This window comes from Moschus berezovskii, chromosome 24 (assembly GCF_049115385.1).
Source record: "Moschus berezovskii isolate FMDL1 chromosome 24, NW_MosBer_1.0, whole genome shotgun sequence".
Classification (NCBI taxonomy): Eukaryota; Metazoa; Chordata; class Mammalia; order Artiodactyla; family Moschidae; genus Moschus; species Moschus berezovskii.
The window spans coordinates 16,737,255-16,755,028 of record NC_142483.1 but is presented as its reverse complement, the minus strand read 5'-3'; the positions used below and the strand labels follow the sequence as shown (position 1 = coordinate 16,755,028).

The 17,774-nt window shown below is 38.5% G+C and overlaps 1 protein-coding gene across 1 annotated transcript in view; it reads left to right on the top strand.

Moving 5' to 3' along the window:
- The window catches only part of DNAH12 (dynein axonemal heavy chain 12), a 182,956-nt gene that overhangs the window by 121,290 nt on the left and 43,892 nt on the right, over window positions 1–17,774 (top strand). The window contains exons 53-55 of the mRNA XM_088831634.1: window positions 1,147–1,388; window positions 2,530–2,677; window positions 2,974–3,119. Of these exons, the coding sequence (XP_088687760.1) occupies window positions 1,147–1,388; window positions 2,530–2,677; window positions 2,974–3,119 (536 nt within the window). The remainder of the gene's footprint in view (window positions 1–1,146; window positions 1,389–2,529; window positions 2,678–2,973; window positions 3,120–17,774) is intronic.

Sequence of the window (17,774 nt, the reverse complement as noted above, 5' to 3'; positions counted from 1 at the left end):
TACCAGGATTCTCCATGGGATTTTCCTAACTTGCCTATATTATAGATGAAGTTTGCTGGTCCAGGATGATTTTATATATTTTATAAGATCAGTTCAGTTCAGTTGCTCAGTCATGTCCGATTCTTTGCGACCCCATGAATCGCAGCACGCCAGGCCTCCCTGTTCATCACCAACTCCCGGAGTTTACTCAAATTCATGTCCATCGAGTTGGTGATGCCATCCAGCCATCTCATCCTCTGTTGTCCCCTTCTCCTTCTGCCCCCAATCCCTCCCAGCATCAGGATCTTTTCCAGTGAGTCAACTCTTTGCATGAGGTGGCCAAAGTATTGGAGTTTCAGCCTCAGCATCAGTCCTTCCAATGAACACCCAGGACTGATCTCCTTTAGAATGGACTGGTTGGATCTCCTTGCAGTCCAAGGGACTCTCCAGAGTCTTCTCCAACACCACAGTTCAAAAGCATCAATTCTTCAGCGATCCGCTTTCTTCACAGTCCAACTCTCACATCCATACATGACCACTGGAAAAACCATAGCCTTGACTAGATGGACCTTGGTTGGCAAAGTAATGTCTGCTTTTTAATATACTATCTAGGTTGGTCATAACTTTCCTTCCAAGGAGTAAGCGTCTTTTAATTTCATGGCTGCAATCACCATCTGCAGTGATTTTGGAGCCCCCCAAAATAAAGTCAGCCACCGTTTCCACTGTTTGCCCATCTATTTGCCATGAAGTGATGGGACTGGATGCCATGATTTTAGTTTTCTGAATGTTGAGCTTTAAGCCAACTTTTTCACTCTCCTCTTTCACTTTCATCAAAAGGTTTTTTGGTTCCTCTTCACTTTCTGCCATAAGGGTGGTTTGTCATTTGCATATCTGAGGTTATTGATATTTCTCCTGACAATCTTGATTCCAGCTTGTGCTTCTTCCAGGCCAGTGTTTCTCATGAGACATAGAAATATATTTTACTTTATTTGCATATGAAAATATAAGATTTAAAGCATTTAAAATTTGCATGATTTATTTTTATAAGTAATAAATGTATTTATAATCATAAATAAACATTTAAAATTCATGATATCTATAAAGGATTATGTTGATTGTCAGTGTTATATAGTACATGTTAATGCTGCGTTTACTGTTCCCAAACAGGTAGTAGCTCCTAAGAAAGCCCGCTTAACAGAAGCTCAGAAGTCCTTAGCTGAGACAATGGAGCTTTTGAATCAGAAGAGAGCAGAACTAGCAGAAGTAGAACATCATTTGGAAAATTTAGAAGGAATATTTCTTGAGAAAACTGAGGAAAAAGCTCGTTTAGAAGACCAGGTGGAACTTTGTGCTAAGAAACTTGAAAGAGCCTCAAAACTAATTGGAGGACTAGGTGGAGAAAAATCGAGGTCAGATTCCTACTCATTTTAACAATGTTTTAAAATGTCTGGCTTGAATATGCAACTCTCTTTGGGTATTTTGGGTATGATTGCCATGCCATGCCATGCTCAATTGCTTCAGTCATATCTGACTCTTTGTGACCTCATGGACTGTAGCCTGCCAGGCTTCTCTGTCCATGGGATTTTTCAGGCAAGAATACTGGAGTGAGTTGTTTGTTTTGATTACTGATTTTTAAATGGCTGGTAAAGAATATGGGACTGTCTATAAAGCACTTGGCTAGGTTTCTCCTAACAGAATTTCAGTGTCAAGGATGGTGTTTGCAACTTGCTTTCAAATGTTAAAAGAGAGAAAAAGAGAAAGAGGCAAATAAAGCTAAAGATAAGTTTTAATCTTAGTGGTGACTATGTGGATGATCATTGTGCGGTTCTTTCCAATTTTGTGTTCAAATGTTTTGTAATAAAGTGTTTGGAAGGGAGTAGTGAATATATGGTTCATTTTGTTAAATTTATTTTAAATAACTGACTTGATATAACAAAGCCAGTTAGCTTTATTCTAATCTATTTATACTAGTCAGCCAACTATCATAGCTATTAATTGTATTTGTTGAATGAATAGCATGATAAAGTAACATACTTTTGACAATACTTCATAGTGCAGATTAGATGGTTTTGAAATGCACTTTTTATGGTAAAAGTTTCATTAGATGGAAAAAGATACCAACCTTAGCTATAGTATGCCAACTGCTATACAACTTAAATGTAATTTTTGGTAATGAATTACAAATGTTCTTATGTTTTTCAGAAACAAATAGCAGGGCCACTGGGCCAAATCATCCTGAATAAAATTATTAGACAAAATTCTGGTGATTTTTTTTTTTGTTTCTGTTTTCCTATCCTGAAAGAACAAGTCCTATAAGAAATGCATAATATTCTAATAATGAAAAGTGAATTATTGTTTGTAAAACATAAATATATATTATAGCATATTAGAGCTGGAAGGGACCTAACCTCCTCATTTTATAGATAAGCAAGTACCCAACTTTTCATGACATTTTGTTATAGAATTTGGCCTAGAAAACCCTGGCCATTGCATTACTGTCTTTAATCATTCTCTTTGGTGAGGCTGTTTTGCCTTTGATTGGTCTCCCAGATGGTCTCAAGCTGCAGATGACCTTCAGATAGTATATGAAAATTTGACTGGTGATGTCTTAGTATCAGCAGGAGTAATAGCCTACCTTGGTGCTTTCACTTCTGGCTTTCGACAAACATGTACAGAAGATTGGAGCATGTTGTGCAAGGTAATGGTTTTATATTTTCTTAAGAGTTTCTTTTTAGAACATTTAAAGTATATGTTGGGGTATTTGGGGGGAAAGGATGATAATAAAAATAGAGAAGGAAAGAAATGACTGAAAATATGAAGTTTTTTTTCTTATTTGATCAGTAAAATATTTCCATAGTCCACCTTTTCATTCAGTTTTTTCAGTTCTTTAGAATTATTAAATACTGTCTAACAACAAATAATATATTAATTAAAAATATTTTAATCAACAAGATAAGAGAAAATGTCAAAAATAAATCTGTGTATTTCTAACAGGAGAAAAAAATCCCGTGTTCAGAGGAGTTCTCACTGAGTAAGACCTTGGGTGATCCAGTAAAAATCAGAGCCTGGAATATTGCTGGATTGCCTACAGATACTTTCTCCGTAGACAATGGAGTGATTGTTAACAACTCCAGGCGCTGGTAAGGAAGATAAAGTGTTTATTTTTCAATTATTTTATTTGAAACTTTTTGAACATAGAGAAAAGTTGAAAGGATTTCAGAGTAAGCACCCATATAGCCACTACCTCCTAGATCCTGCAGTTAACATTTCATTATTCTTGTCCATCCCTCTATCCATCCATCAACTCATCCTTTTTTATGTATTTCTACATATGTTGCAGACATGGATGTACTTCCTCCCAAATACTTCAGCATGCATATCACTAAGTAAAGCTCAATATTTTTTTCTTTTGAAGTAAAATTTACATACAATGAAATATATAAATTTAATACAAATATACAAAAATACACACACTTTTGAGTTCTAACAAAAGTACGCACTCGTGCAACTCAAGGTATAACACAATCTTTTTTGTCCCATCCCAGTAAATTCCCTTCTTCACCCCACAGGAAATTATTATTCTGATTATTTTCCATCACAGGTTAGTTTTGCCTGTTCTAGAACTTCATATAAATGGAATCGTACTGTATGCCCTCTTTTGTGTAAGTCTTTTTCCACACAGCATAATCTTACTAATTTTTGTTGCTGAGTATTATTCGTTACATGACTCTGTAATTGTTTATGTATTTTCCTGTTGATGGACACTTGGGCTGTTTCCAGTTCTTAGCTATTCAATGTATTGATTTTAACTAGGTATTTCTACTCATTTTCTTGATACTATAACAGTAATTTACGCAATTTCATGTAAATCTTTTATAGCTGCTATCATAGTGTGATAACTGCATGAGCTTTGCAGATGGTTTTTATTATCTTTTTACTTATATCACTTTTGGAAACTTGGGAAATTATTCTCATCTGAGAGATATTTTCCTGTAAATAGTTACCTAGTCATATTGCCATCTAATATAAAAGTCTTTTCATGACCTTATGTCAAACAAACTATGATGGATAATATTGAGTTCTTATATTCATGAGATACTATTTTAAATACCTTATATCCTCACAAATTCCTGAGTTAGTTCTTCTTATTATTATTCCATTTTATAAGTGAGACAACTGAGGCCCAGAATAAATTAGTAATTTGAAATTTAGTGAGATAGTGAAGTGAAGTGAAGTCACTCAGTCGTGTCCGACTCTTTGCGACACCGTGGACTGTAGCCCACCAGGCTCCCTCGTCCATGGGATTCTCCAGGCAAGAATACTGGAGTGGGTTGCCATTTCCAACTGAGCTAATAAATGGTGTAATCAGAATTTGAACCCAGGCAGCTTAACTTCCAAATCCTAATTCTTACTTATTATGTTAAGTGAAATGTGGAATAGGATATCACATTTACTACCTTTAAAACTGTAATGGAAATTTCAGTCTTCTTTTGGGATGTAAGCTATGGTAAAGATACAAAGAAATCTTATATTCTGAAAGTTTGAGGTATTGTTTGTTTATATTTTTTGGTATATCTATATACCTTACTAGATACTTCAAGACATCTAAGTCTCCTTTATATTGCTAGTATTTTTCACTTGAGCGTGAACATCCTTAGGTTGAAATGTCTAGGCAATTGGTAAAATCCCTGGTAGCTCAGTGGTAAAGAATCTGCCTGCAAATGCGAGAAACATAAGAGATGTGGGTTCGATCCCTGGGTAGGGAAGTTCCCCTGGAGGAGGGCATGGCAATCCAATCCAGTATTCTCGCCTGGAGGATTCCATGGACACAGGAACCTGACAGACTACAGTCCATGTGTTGCAAAGAGTTGGACACAACTGAAGTGACTTAGCAGCATCAGCATTATAATCTGAGGAAGTATAATTAGTTATTTCCAAAAATATGTTCTCTTACAGAGCAGGGAATGTTCTATTTAACAGAATATTAGACCCTGAGTATTAATTTTGTTTTAGAACTCTTTTTTATGCATTTGGTGGCCATTTTGATTTTTAAAATAGCAGTTAAAAATGTTAGCAGAATGTCTATTAGGCTTAATGGAAATCCAGAGAAACTAGAAGTTTCAGCGTTGTATGTAAATTGAAGAAAACAATCTGTCATTTTCTGGCAGAAAGATAACTCTTCTAATAAAGTAATCTTTCAGTGGTGTCACTACTTTGTACCTGATATTTTTGGGCTGGCTGATCAACAGGTCATGGATTGTGTCAGTTTTGAAGGGTAAGTCTCCATCCTTACAGACCAGACTTCACTTCTTGTCAGATGGGACCAAAGTGGTCATCTGCGGCCATCATCACTCAACACTAGTCTGAGTGATGACAGAGGCTTAATCTCCTCTCCGTACCTCCTGACAGCAGAATCCAGTAATGTAACTTATGTTCACTCTTTTGGTTACTCACTTTTGAGTATCTTAAGTGTGAGAAGTGTGTGTGAAAGTGTTACTTGCTCAGTCATGTCTTACTCTTTGTGACCCTATGGACTGTAGCCCTCCAGGTTCCTCTGTCCATGGAATTATCCAGGGAAGAATACTGGAGTCGGTTGCCATTTCCCCTTCCAGAGACTCTTCCCAACCCAGGAATTGAAACTTTGCCTGCTGCATTTCAGGCAGATTCTTTACTGTCTGTGACACCAGGGAAGCCCATCTTAGGTGTTCAGTTCAGTTCAGTTCAGTTCAGTCGCTCAGTCGTGTCCGACTCTCCACGACCCCATGAATCACAGCACGCCAGGCCTCCCTGTCCATCACCAACTCCCGGAGTACACTCAAACTCATGTCCACAGAGTCGGTGATGCCATCCAGCCATCTCATTCTCTGTCATCCCCTTCTCCTCCCGCCCCCAACCTTTCCCAGCATCAGAGTCTTTTCCAGTGAGTCAACTCGTCGCATGAGGTGGCCAAAGTATTGCAGTTTCAGCTTCAGCATCAGTCCCTCTAATGAACATCCAGGATTGATCTCCTTTAGAATGGACTGGTTGGATCTCCTTGCAGTATAAGGGACTCTCAAGAGTCTTCTCCAACACCACAGTTCAAAAGCATCGATTCTTCAGCGATCAGCTTTCTTCACAGTCCAACTCTCACATCCATACATGACCACGGAAAAAGTCATTGCCTTAACTAGACGGACCTTGGTTGGCAAAGTAATGTCTCTGCTTTTTAATATACTATCAAGGTTGGTCATAACTTTCCTTCCAAGGAGCAAGCGTCTTTTAATTTCATGGCTGCAATCAGCATCTGCAGTGATTTTGGAGCCCCAAAAAATAAAGTCTGACACTGTTTCCACTGTTTTTCCATCTATTTCCCATGAAGTGATGGGACCAGATGCCATGATCTTTGTTTTCTGAATGTTGAGCTTCAAGCCAACCTTTTCACTCTCCTCTTTCACTTTCATCAAGAGGCTTTTGAGTTCCTCTTCACTTTCTGCCATAAGGGTAGTGTCATCTGCATATCTGAGGTTATTGATATTTCTCCCAGCAATCTTGATTCCAGCTTGTGCTTCTTCCAGCCCAGCGTTCCTCATGATGTACTCTGCATAGAAGTTAAATAAGCAAGGTGACAATATACAACCTTGACGTACACCTTTTCGTATTTGGAACCAGTCTGTTGTTCCATGTCCAGTTCTAACTGTTGCTTCCTGACCTGCATACAGGTTTCTCAAGAGGCAGGTCAGATGGTCTGGTATTCCCATCTCTTTCAGAATTTTCCACAGTTTATTGTGATCGACACAGTCAAAGGCTTTGGCATAGTCAATGAAGCAGAAATAGATGTTTTTCTGAAACCCTCTTGCTTTCTCCATGATCCAGCGGATGTTGGCAAGGTGTACCTCAGAGAAAAGTTGGGCTTAGAGACTTTTGTAATGTGAAAATCTGTATCTCTCTCAATCATTCTTTCTCTCTGTCTTACTGTCTCTCTCAGGCTGTAGGACCTACCTTCCTTGTTTTTCTCTGCTGCTTCATTAATCTGTCTCTGGTTATTTTGCTGACTTTGTTCTTCTGTACACATGGCCATTCCTTAATGAAGCCTTGGTTCCTAAGTTCACAAAACACATCTGTTGAATAATATACAAAAACCAAAATCATTAAGTACAAATGCAAATTCCATGAGAGAAAAATCTGATTAGTGTGGCGTGGGACCAATATCCACCCTAGTCTTATCACCTATGGCTGGGGGCCGAGCCATTATGGTAAAACATGTGGGCATAGGTCAGGAGCATAAAAGTGAGACAAAGAAAAAGTGAAAGTGTTATTCACTCAGTTGTGTCCAACTCTTTGTGACTCCATGGACTGTAGCACACCAGGCTCCTCTGTCCTTGGAATTCTCCAGGCAAGAATACTGGAGTGGGTGGCTGTTTTCTTCTCCAGATCTTCCTGACCCAAGGACTGAACCTGGGTCTCCTGCATCGCAAGCAGTTTCTTTCCCATCTGAGCCATAGGTCAGGAGTATAGTTCTTAGAAAAAGAGTCATGAACTGGGAGAGCAGTTTAACAATTAGGACCCTGTTACGTTTATTGTATCTTTGGATGTGATGAAAGGTAAGGATCTAATTTTGTTTAATTATTTTATAATGATAACCATTTACCCCAGCAGTATTTATTGAGTTATCCTTCCTTTCCTCACTGATTTGTAATGTTATCTTTGTTCTTTAGTCTTTCTTGTGCCCTGGTCTAAAAGTGTCTTTTTTTCCTCTCTCTATTTTTTCTTTAATTTTATGTCAGGCTTATTGAGGTATAATATATGCAATAAAATTCAACCTTTTTAGGGCACTTTTATGAAGTTTGACTCACTCCAGTACTCTTGCCTGGAAAATCCCATGGACGGAGGAGCCTGGTAGGCTGCAGTCCATGGGGTTGCGAAGAGTTGGACATAACTGAGCAACTTCACTTTCACTTTTCACTTTCACGCATTGGAGAAGGAAATGGCAACCCACTCCAGTGTTCTTGCCTGGAGAATCCTAGGGACGGTGGAGCCTGGTGGGCTGCCATCTCTGGGGTTGCACAGAGTCGGACACGACTGATGTGGCTTAGCAGCAGCAGCAGCAGCATGAAGTTTGACTAAAGCCTGTGGTCATATGATCCCTGTGATAATCAAGATGTGGAATATTACCAACTATCTTAAGCTTTTATGTATTTATTTTTGGTTGTACTGGGTCCATTGCTGCACCAGTTTTTCTCTAGTTGGCGTGAGCAAAAGCTGCTCTGTAGTTGTGAAGCACAGGCTGTAGGGCTCAAGGGCTTAAGTAGTTGCAGTTCCCAGCTCTAGAGCACAGGCTGGCTAGTTGTGGCCCACAAGCTTAGTTGCTCCATGGTATGTGGGATCTTGCTGGATTCGCACCTGTGTCTCCAGTGCTGGCAAGTGGATTCTTATTTGAAGCTTTTAAATAGGAGGGATCACATGACTTTTTTCCCCTTATTTTTTAAAATAGAGATTATAATTGGCATAATTCTCACTTGTAATCAGAGTATTTTGGTTATTTGTACTTAAATGGAATTATTGATGCATTTAGATTTAAATCTGCCGTCTTGCTAGTTCTTTTCTGTTTGTCTCATTTGTTATTTTTTCCTTTTATCTTCTTTTTTCACCTGGCTTTGGATTAATTGAGTTTTTTGTGGTTCCATTTTATTTCCACTACTTGCTTACTGGCTAACATTCCTTACTTTTAATGTTTGCTCTAGAGTTTATAATCAGTTCAGTTCAGTTCAGCTGCTCATTCATGTCTGACTCTTTGCGACCCCATGGACTGTAGCATGCCAGGCTTCCCTGTTCATCACCAACTCCCAGAGTTTACTCAAACTCATGTCCATTGAGTCAGTGATGCCATCCAACCATCTCATCCTCTGCTGTCCTCTTCTCCTCCCTCTTTCAATCTTTTCCAACATCAGGGTCTTTTCCAGTGAGTCAGTTCTTCACATCAGGTGGCCAAACTATTGGAGTTTCAGCTTCAACATCAGTCCTTCCAATGAATATCCTTTAGGTTGGACTGATTGGATCTCCTTGCTGTCCTAGGGACTCTCAAGAGTCTTCTCCAATACCACAGTTCAAATGCATCAATTCTTGGGCACTCAGCTTTCTTTATAGTCCAACTCTCACATCCATACATGACTACTGGAAAAACCATAGCCTTGACTAGACAGACCTTTGTTGACAAAGTAATGTCTCTGCTTTTTAATATGCTGTTTAGGTTGGTCATAGCTTTTCTTCCAAGGAGCAAGTGTCTTTTAATTTCATGGCTGGAATCACCATCTGCAGTGATTTTGGAGCCGAAAACATTGAAGTCTCTCATTGTTTCCATTGTTTCCCCGTCTGGGGCCAAACTATGGTAGGGGTAATGAAGATAATGGTGACCTCTTTCAAAAGGTCCCGTGCAGCACTGCTGCACTCAGTGCCCCCCACCTTGCAGCAGGCCATTGCCGACCCATGCCTCTGCCGGAGACTCCTGGACACTCATGGGAAAGTCTGGGTCAGTTTCTTGTAGGGTCAGTGCTCCTTTCTCCTGGGTCATGGTGCACACAAGGTTTTGTTTGTGCCCTCCAAGAGTCTGTTTCCCCAGTCCTGTGTAAGTTATGGCAGCTCTGTGGTGGTGTTATTGGCGACCCCCTCCAAGAGGATTTATGCCATACTGGACGGGGGAGCCTGGTGGGCCTCCATCTATGGGGTCACACAGAGTTGGACATGACTGAAGTGACTTAGCAGCAGCAGCAGCAGCAGCAGGTCTGCTGCACCCAGAGCCCCTGCCCCTGCAGCAGACCGTTACTGATCTGTACCTCTGCAGGAAACACTCAAACACAGAAATTAAAGATGTATATTATAAACCCTGATATTTTCAAATAACAGTATATTACTACACATGTAGTATAAGAATCTTTCAACAGTGTAGTTCAAATGTCTTTCTCCTATTTATTGTGCTGTTATTATTTATTTTATTTTTCATGCCATGAATCCCATAACACATTGTTACTATTTTTACTTTAGATAGTAATTATAGTAGAGTGATTAAATATAAGAAAATGTCTTTTATGTTTATATTCATTTTTTTTCCCCATTTTAGGACTTTTTGAGTTTTTTTTTTTTTCCAGCTGCACTGCATGGCTTGCAGTCACTCAGTTCCCCAACCATGAATTGAACCTAGGTCACAATAGTGAAACTCCAAGTCCTAACTACTGAACCACCAGGAAATTCCCTTAGACTTCTTTATTTATGTTTCTATCTGATTTCATACTTTTCTGCCTGACAAATATTTTTCAACATTTTCGATGTACAGGTCTATTGCAATTAATTCAGCTTTTTTATTTCTTTATTTCATCTTCATTTTGAAAGATATTTTTTGCTGGGTTTAGAATTCTGAGTTGACAGTTTTTGGATTCTTATGGTTTTGTTTTTTTCTTCTTTTTTTAAAAAATATAAATGTGTTTAATTGGAGGCTAATTACTTTACAATATTGCATTGGTTTTGCATACATCGACATGAATCCGCCATGGTTGTACACGTTTTCCCCATCCTGAACCCCTCTCCCACCTCTCTCCCCATACCATCCCTCTGGGTCATCCCAGTGCACCAGTCCCGAGCATCCTGTATCATGCATTGAACCTGGACTGGCGATTCATTTCCCATATGATAATATACATGTATTTTTTCCTTTAAAGATGTCACTCCACTGTTTTTTAGACTGCGTAGTTTCTGATAAGCCTGCTCTAATTTTAGTTCCTTTTTCTGTAACTTTTTTCCTCTGACAGCCTTCAGGTTTTTTTTTTTTTCTTTTCTTTCTATTTTTAGTTGCCTGCAGTTTGATTGTGATGTATTAGTATATTGGAGTGTGTGTGTGTGTGTTCATCTTTGTAGTTCTCCTGACTGAGGTTCTTTGAGCTTCTCAGATCTACTTCATTTTATCCCTTTTCTCTTTCTGGGAAGAAAACTTAATTTGTGAGTCTTTTTGGTATGATCCAAAACTTTCAGATGCCCTGTTCTGCTTTTCAGTTCAGTTCAGTTCAGTCGCTCAGTCGTGACTGACTCTTTGCGACCCCATGAATCACAGCACACCAGGCCTCCCTGTCCATCACCAACTCCCAGAGTTCACTCAAACTCACCTCCATCGAGTCAGTGATGCCATCCAGCCATCTCATTCTCTGTCGTCCCCTTCTCCTCCTGTCCCCAATAACTCCCAGCATCAGTCTTTTCCAGTGAGTCAACTCTTCACATGAGGTGGCCAAAGTATTGGAGGTTCAGCGTTAGCATCAGTCCTTCCAATGAACTTTTAACCACTCTTTTTTTCTTTTTGAGTTTCAGATTGGATAATTTCTATAAAACTCTCTTCAAGTTCATAACTGTATTAACTGACTGTCTCCTTAGTTGTATTGAGTCTATGCAGCCCGTGAAAGAAATTCTTTAGAGTTGACATATTTTTTATTTCTAGTATTTCCATTTAACTCTTCCGTATAGTTCATCTCTGTGCTGAAGATCGTCTCTTGAGGCATGTTGTCCACTTTTTTCACTGGCTCTTTTACATTTTAATCACAGTTATTTAAAAACTACATATCTAATATTTCCAATGTTTGTGTCATCTTTGAGGCTGTTTCTTTTCATTTCTTTTATCTCTTGAGAATGTTTTGAGTTTTTTTCCCATGCTTATTTAAATATCTCATAATATTTTATTGAATCCAAGATATTTTCAATCTAAAAGAAGGAACTGAGCGTAATGGTATTAACTCCTGGAAATGGGCATGCCTTTTCTTCTGTCTTTCCATTAGTACAGAGGTTTGAGTCAGTCTAATCATCAGTTGAACTTAGTTTGGGTTTTGTTGTTACTTGGGTAAAGTTCAGGGGACCAGTGGTATCCACTTAATCTAACCATGGGTCTATGCTGAGAATGAGGGATAGCTTTCTGAATTGTTTTTCTCAGTGTTAGAGTTTTACCTTCAACTTTCAACTGTTCCTGAATGCCCATGACACAGAGAAGGTCTCTCCAAATTTTTCTTGTTCCCCTAGAGGTAGATTGCTTTTGCTCAGTACTCTTTATTAGGCTGTTTTGGGGGCAAAGTGAGAGTTGTCTGTTACTCTGATTTCCTAGTCTTAGGAAGGCCCTGTGCATATTGGGCCTTTGGTGTAGGATATTTTCAGCCTGCTGGCCCTCCTCCCTGTGACAGCTAAGTTTGCATTCTGCCTTGGTTGATCTTGAACAGGAGTTTCACACCCCCTCCTAGAGTTAAGGGATTTCTGTTTAGTGAAGGGTGGTGAAGGTAAGTTTTAGCCAAAGACATTTTTCTACCTCTCCTCCAAGGGTTGAGTTTTCCTTTTGCTCTGCCCCAGCTACAATGTATATTTTGTCCTTACTTTTTCCAGGATTCATACCAGTGTTATTGGCTCAATATATGTTAAGTTTCCCAGCTGGAATTTCCTGTATCATGTTTGTAGTATAAACTTGCCCCTTGAACCCGCATAAACTATTGACCCATGGTTACAGGTTCTCAGAGAACTTTTTCCAAGCTGAAGATGAGACAAGAATCAGAACCCTTCTTTCTTGTCTCCTTATGAATCGAGTTGGATTTTTTTCTATGATTCATGAAGACTTCTGTGGGTTTAAGCTTAATACAGGCATTTCAGTTTTACTTTCCTGCTACATATGGGCTCAAGGAGCCCTTACGTTATTAGTACTGACACTCTCCCCAAGGGTAGTTGTCAATTCATCTCACACATACAAAGCTGTTTTTCTGGCACCTGTGTTTTTCTGTCCTTATGTATGTATAGTTCAAATGTATGTCACCTGTGTATTTTTGAAATGTCATATTTTACCCACCAGCACTTGGTATCAGAAGGAATTCTATTGGTTTCTTAGCCACTCATGCTGCTGGAACTATAGTTGATTATTAATTCTTCTTGTGCTTGCTCATAATTTCTAAAGGTTTGTCTGTTTATAATATTACACAGTGTTTGAGAGTAGGGTAGACTCTGCTATCAGGATATTTGGAGTCAAATATTTCTCTCTCATTTTCTCTCTTGAAATGAGAGTAAATAGTGCCCCATCTGTAAATGGGAATAAATAGTTACTCCAAACTCATAGTAAATTGTAAGAAAATGCTTGAGAAAGAAAGAAAGTGAAGTTGCTCCATCGTGTCCAATTCTTTGCAACCCCATGAACTGTAGGTCCATGGAATTTTCCAGGCAAGAGTACTGGAGTAGGTTGCCATTTCCTTCTCCAAGAGATCTTCTTGACCCAGGGATCGAACCCAGGTCTCCCGCATTGAAGGCAGACGCTTTAACATCTGAGCCACCAGAGAAGCCCAAGAAAGTGTTTAACATGTGATAAGTGCTCAGTAACCATTAGTTTTTAAAAATATTTTTTTTCTTCAAATACCTCGTTTTAGTATCTGTATCTCAAATTCTTACTTTTCTTACTTTTTTTTATTATTTTACAATATTATATTGGTTGGTTTTGCCATACATTGACATGAATTCGCCCCGGGTTTACATAAGTTCCCCCTCCTGAAACCTCCTCCCACCTCCCTCCTCCCTTTATCCTCCCTCTGGGTCATCCCCGCATGCCAGCCCCGAGCATCCTATAACATGCATTGACCCTGAACTAGTGATTCGTTTCACATATGACAACATACGTGTTTCAATGCCATTCTCCCAAATCATCCCACCCTCACCCTCTCCCATAGAGTCCCAAAGACTGATCTATACATCTGTGTCTCTTTTGCTATCTCGTATACAGGGTTATCATTTGCATCTTTCTAAATTCCATATATATGCGTTAGTATACTGTATTGGTGTTTTTCTTTCTGGTTTACTTCACTCTGTATAATAGGCTCCAGTTTCATCCACCTCATTTGAACTGACTCAAATGCATTCTTTTTAATGGCTGAATAATACTCCATTGTGTATATGTACCAAAGCTTTCTTATCCATTCATCTGCAGATGGACATCTAGGTTGCTTCCATGTCCTGGCTATTATAAACAGTGCTGCAGTGAACACTGGAGTACATGTGTCTCTTTCAATTCTGGTTTCCTCGGTGTGTATGCCCAGGAGTGCGATTGCTGGATCATATGGCAGTTCTATTTCCAGTTTTTTGAGGAATCTCCACACTGTTCTCCATAGTGGCTGTACTAGTTTGCATTCCCACCAACAGTGTAAGAGGGTTCCTTTCTCTCCACATCCTCTCCAGTATTTATTGCATGTAGACTTTTGGATAGCAGCCATTCTGACTGGTGTGAAATGGTATCTCATTGTGGTTTTGATTTGCATCTCTCTGATTATGAGGGATGTTGAGCATCTTTTCATGTGTTTTTTAGCCATCTTTATGTCTTCTTTGGAGAAATGTCTGTTTAGTTCTTTGGCCCATTTTTTGATTGGGTTATTTATTTTTCTGGAATTGAGCTGCAGGAGCTGCTTGTATATTTTGGAGATTATTCCTTTATCCGTTGCTTCATTTGCTATTATTTTCTCCCATTCTGAAGGCTGTCTTTTCACCTTACTTATAGTTTCCTTTGCTGTGCAGAAGCTTTTGATTTTAATTAGGTCCCATTTGTTTATTTTTGCTTTTATTTCCAATATTCTGGGAGGTGGGTCATGGAGGATCCTGCTGTGATTTATGTCGGAGAGTGTTTTGCCTACGTTCTCCTCTAGGAGTTTTATAGTTCCTGGTCTTACATTTAGCTCTCTAATCCATTTTGAATTTATTTTTGTGTATGGTGTTAGGAAGTGTTCTAGTTTCATTCTTTTACAGGTGGCTGACCAGTTTTCCCAGCACCACTTGTTAAAGAGACTGTCTTTTCTCCATTTTATATTCTTGCCTCCTTTGTCAAAGATGAGGTGTCCATAGGTGCGTGGTTTTATCTCTGGGCTTTCTATTTTGTTCCATTGATCTATATTTCTGTCTTTATGCCAGTACCATACTGTCTTGATGACTGTGGCTTTGTAGTAGAGCCTGAAGTCCGGCAGGTTAATTCCCCCAGTTCCATTTTTCTTCCTCAAGATTGCTTTGGCTATTCGAGGTTTTTTGTATTTCCATATAAATTGTGAGATTATTTGTTCTAGTTCTGTGAAAAGTATTGTTGGTAGCTTGATAGGGATTGCATTGAATGTATAAATTACTTTGGGTAGTATACTCATTTTTACAATATTTATTCTTCCAATCCATGAGCATGGTATATTTCTCCATCTATTAGTGTCCTCTTTGATTGCTTTCAGTAGTGTTTTATAGTTTTCTATGTACAAGTCTTTTGTTTCCTTAGGTAGATATATTCCTAAGTATTTAATTCTTTTCGTTGCAACAGTGAATGGAATAGTTTCCTTAATTTCTCTTTCTATTTTCTCATTATTAGTGTATAGGAATGCAAGGGATTTCTGTGTGTTGATTTTATATCCTGCAACATTACTGTAATCATTGATTAGCTCTAGTAGTTTTCTGGTAGAGTCTCTAGGGTTTTCTGTGTAGAGGATCATGTCATCAGCGAACAGTGAAAGTTTTACTTCTTCTTTTCCAATTTGTATTCCTTTTATGTCTTTTTCTGCTCTGATTGCTGTAGCCAAAACTTCCAGAACTATGTTGAATAGTAGTGGTGAGAGTGGGCACCCTTGTCTTGTTCCTGACTTTAGGGGAAATGCTTTCAGTTTTTCACCATTGAGGATAATGTTTGCTGTGGGTTTGTCATATATAGCTTTTATTATGTTGAGGTATGTCCCTTCTATTCCCACTTTCTGGAGGGTTTTTATCATAAATGGATGTTGAATTTTGTCGAAGGCTTTCTCTGCATCTATTGAGATAATCATATGATTTTTATTTTTCAGTTTGTTAATGTGGTGTATTACGTTGATTGATTTGCGGATATTGAAGAATCCTTGCATTCCTTGGATAAAGCCCACTTGGTCATGATGTATGATCTTCTTAATATGTTGTTGGATTCTGATTGCTAGAATTTTGTTAAGGATTTTTGCATCTATGTTCATCAGTGATAGTGGCCTGTAGTTTTCTCTTTTTGTGGGGTCTTTACCAGGTTTTGGGATTAGGGTGATGGTGGCCTCATAGAATGAGTTTGGAAGTTTCCCTTCCTCAGCAATTTTCTGGAAGAGTTTGAGTAGAATAGGTGTTAGCTCTTCTCTAAATTTTTGGTAGAATTCGGCTGTGAAGCCGTCTGGACCTGGGCTTTTGTTTGCTGGAAGATTCTTGATTACAGCCTCTAGTTCCGTGCTTGTGATGGGTCTGTTCAGATTTTCTATTTCTTCCTGGTTCAGTTTTGGAAAGGTGTACTTTTCTAGGAATTTGTCCATTTCTTCCAGGTTATTCATTTTATTGCCATATAATTGCTGATAGTATTCTCTAATAATCCTTTGTATTTCTGTGTTGTCAGTTGTGATCTCTCCATTTTCATTTCTAATTTTATTGATTTGGTTCTTCTCCCTTTGTTTCTTGATAAGTCTGGCTAGTGGTTTGTCAATTTTATTTACCTTCTCAAAGAACCAGCTTTTGGCTTTGTTGATTTTTGCTATGGTCTCTTTTGTTTCTTTTGCATTTATCTCTGACCTAATTTTTACGATTTCTTTCCTTCTACTGACCCTGGGGTTCTTCATTTCTTCCTTTTCTAGTTGCTTTAGATGTAGAGTTAGGTTATTTAGTTGACTTTTTTCTTGTTTCTTGATGTGTGCCTGTATTGCTATGAACTTCCCCCTTAGCACTGCTTTTACAGTGTCCCAGAGGTTTTGGGTTGTTGTGTTTTCATTTTCATTCATTTCTATGCATATTTTGATTTCTCTTTTGATTTCTTCTATGATTTGTTCATTATTCAGCAGCGTGTTTTTCAGCCTCCATATGTTGGCATTTTTAATAGTTTTTCTCCTGTAATTGAGATCTAATCTTACTGCATTGTGGTCAGAAAAGATGCATGGAATGATTTCAATTTTTTTGAATTTACCAAGGCTAGATTTATGGCCCAGGATGTGATCTATCCTGGAAAAGGTTCCGTGTGTACTTGAGAAAAAGGTGAAATTCATTGTTTTGGGGTGAAATGTCCTATAGATATCTATTAGGTCTAACTGGTCTATTGTATCATTTAAAGCTTGTGTTTCCTTGTTAATTTTCTGTTTAGTTGATCTATCCATAGATGTAAGTGGGGTATTAAAATCTCCCACTATTATTGCATTATTGTTAATTTCCCCTTTCATACTTGTTAGTAATTGTCTTACATATTGCGGTGCTCCTATGTTGGGTGCATAAATATTTATAATTGTTATATCTTCATCTTGGATTGATCCTTTGATCATTATGTAGTTTCCTTCTTTGTCTCTTTTCACAGCCTTTGTTTTAAAGTCTATTTTATCTGATATGAGTATTGCTACTCCTGCTTTCTTTTGGTCTCTATTTGCATGGAATATCTTTTTCCAGCCCTTCACTTTCAGTCTGTATGTGTCCCTCGTTTTGAGGTGGGTCTCTTGCAGACAACATATATGGGGGTCTTGTTTTTGTATCCATTCAGCCAGCCTTTGTCTTTTGGTTGGGGCATTCAACCCATTTACGTTTAAGGTAGTTATTGATAAGTACGATCCCGTAGCCATTTTCTTTATTGCCTTGGGTTCGAGTTTATACACCCTTTCTGTGTTTCCTGTCTAGAAAAGATCCTTTAGCATTTGTTGGAGAACTGGTTTGGTAATGCTGAATTCTCTCAGCTTTTGCTTGTCTGTAAAGCTTTTGATTTCTCCTTCATATTTGAATGAGATCCTTGCTGGTTACAGTAGTCTGGGCTGTAGGTTATTTTCTTT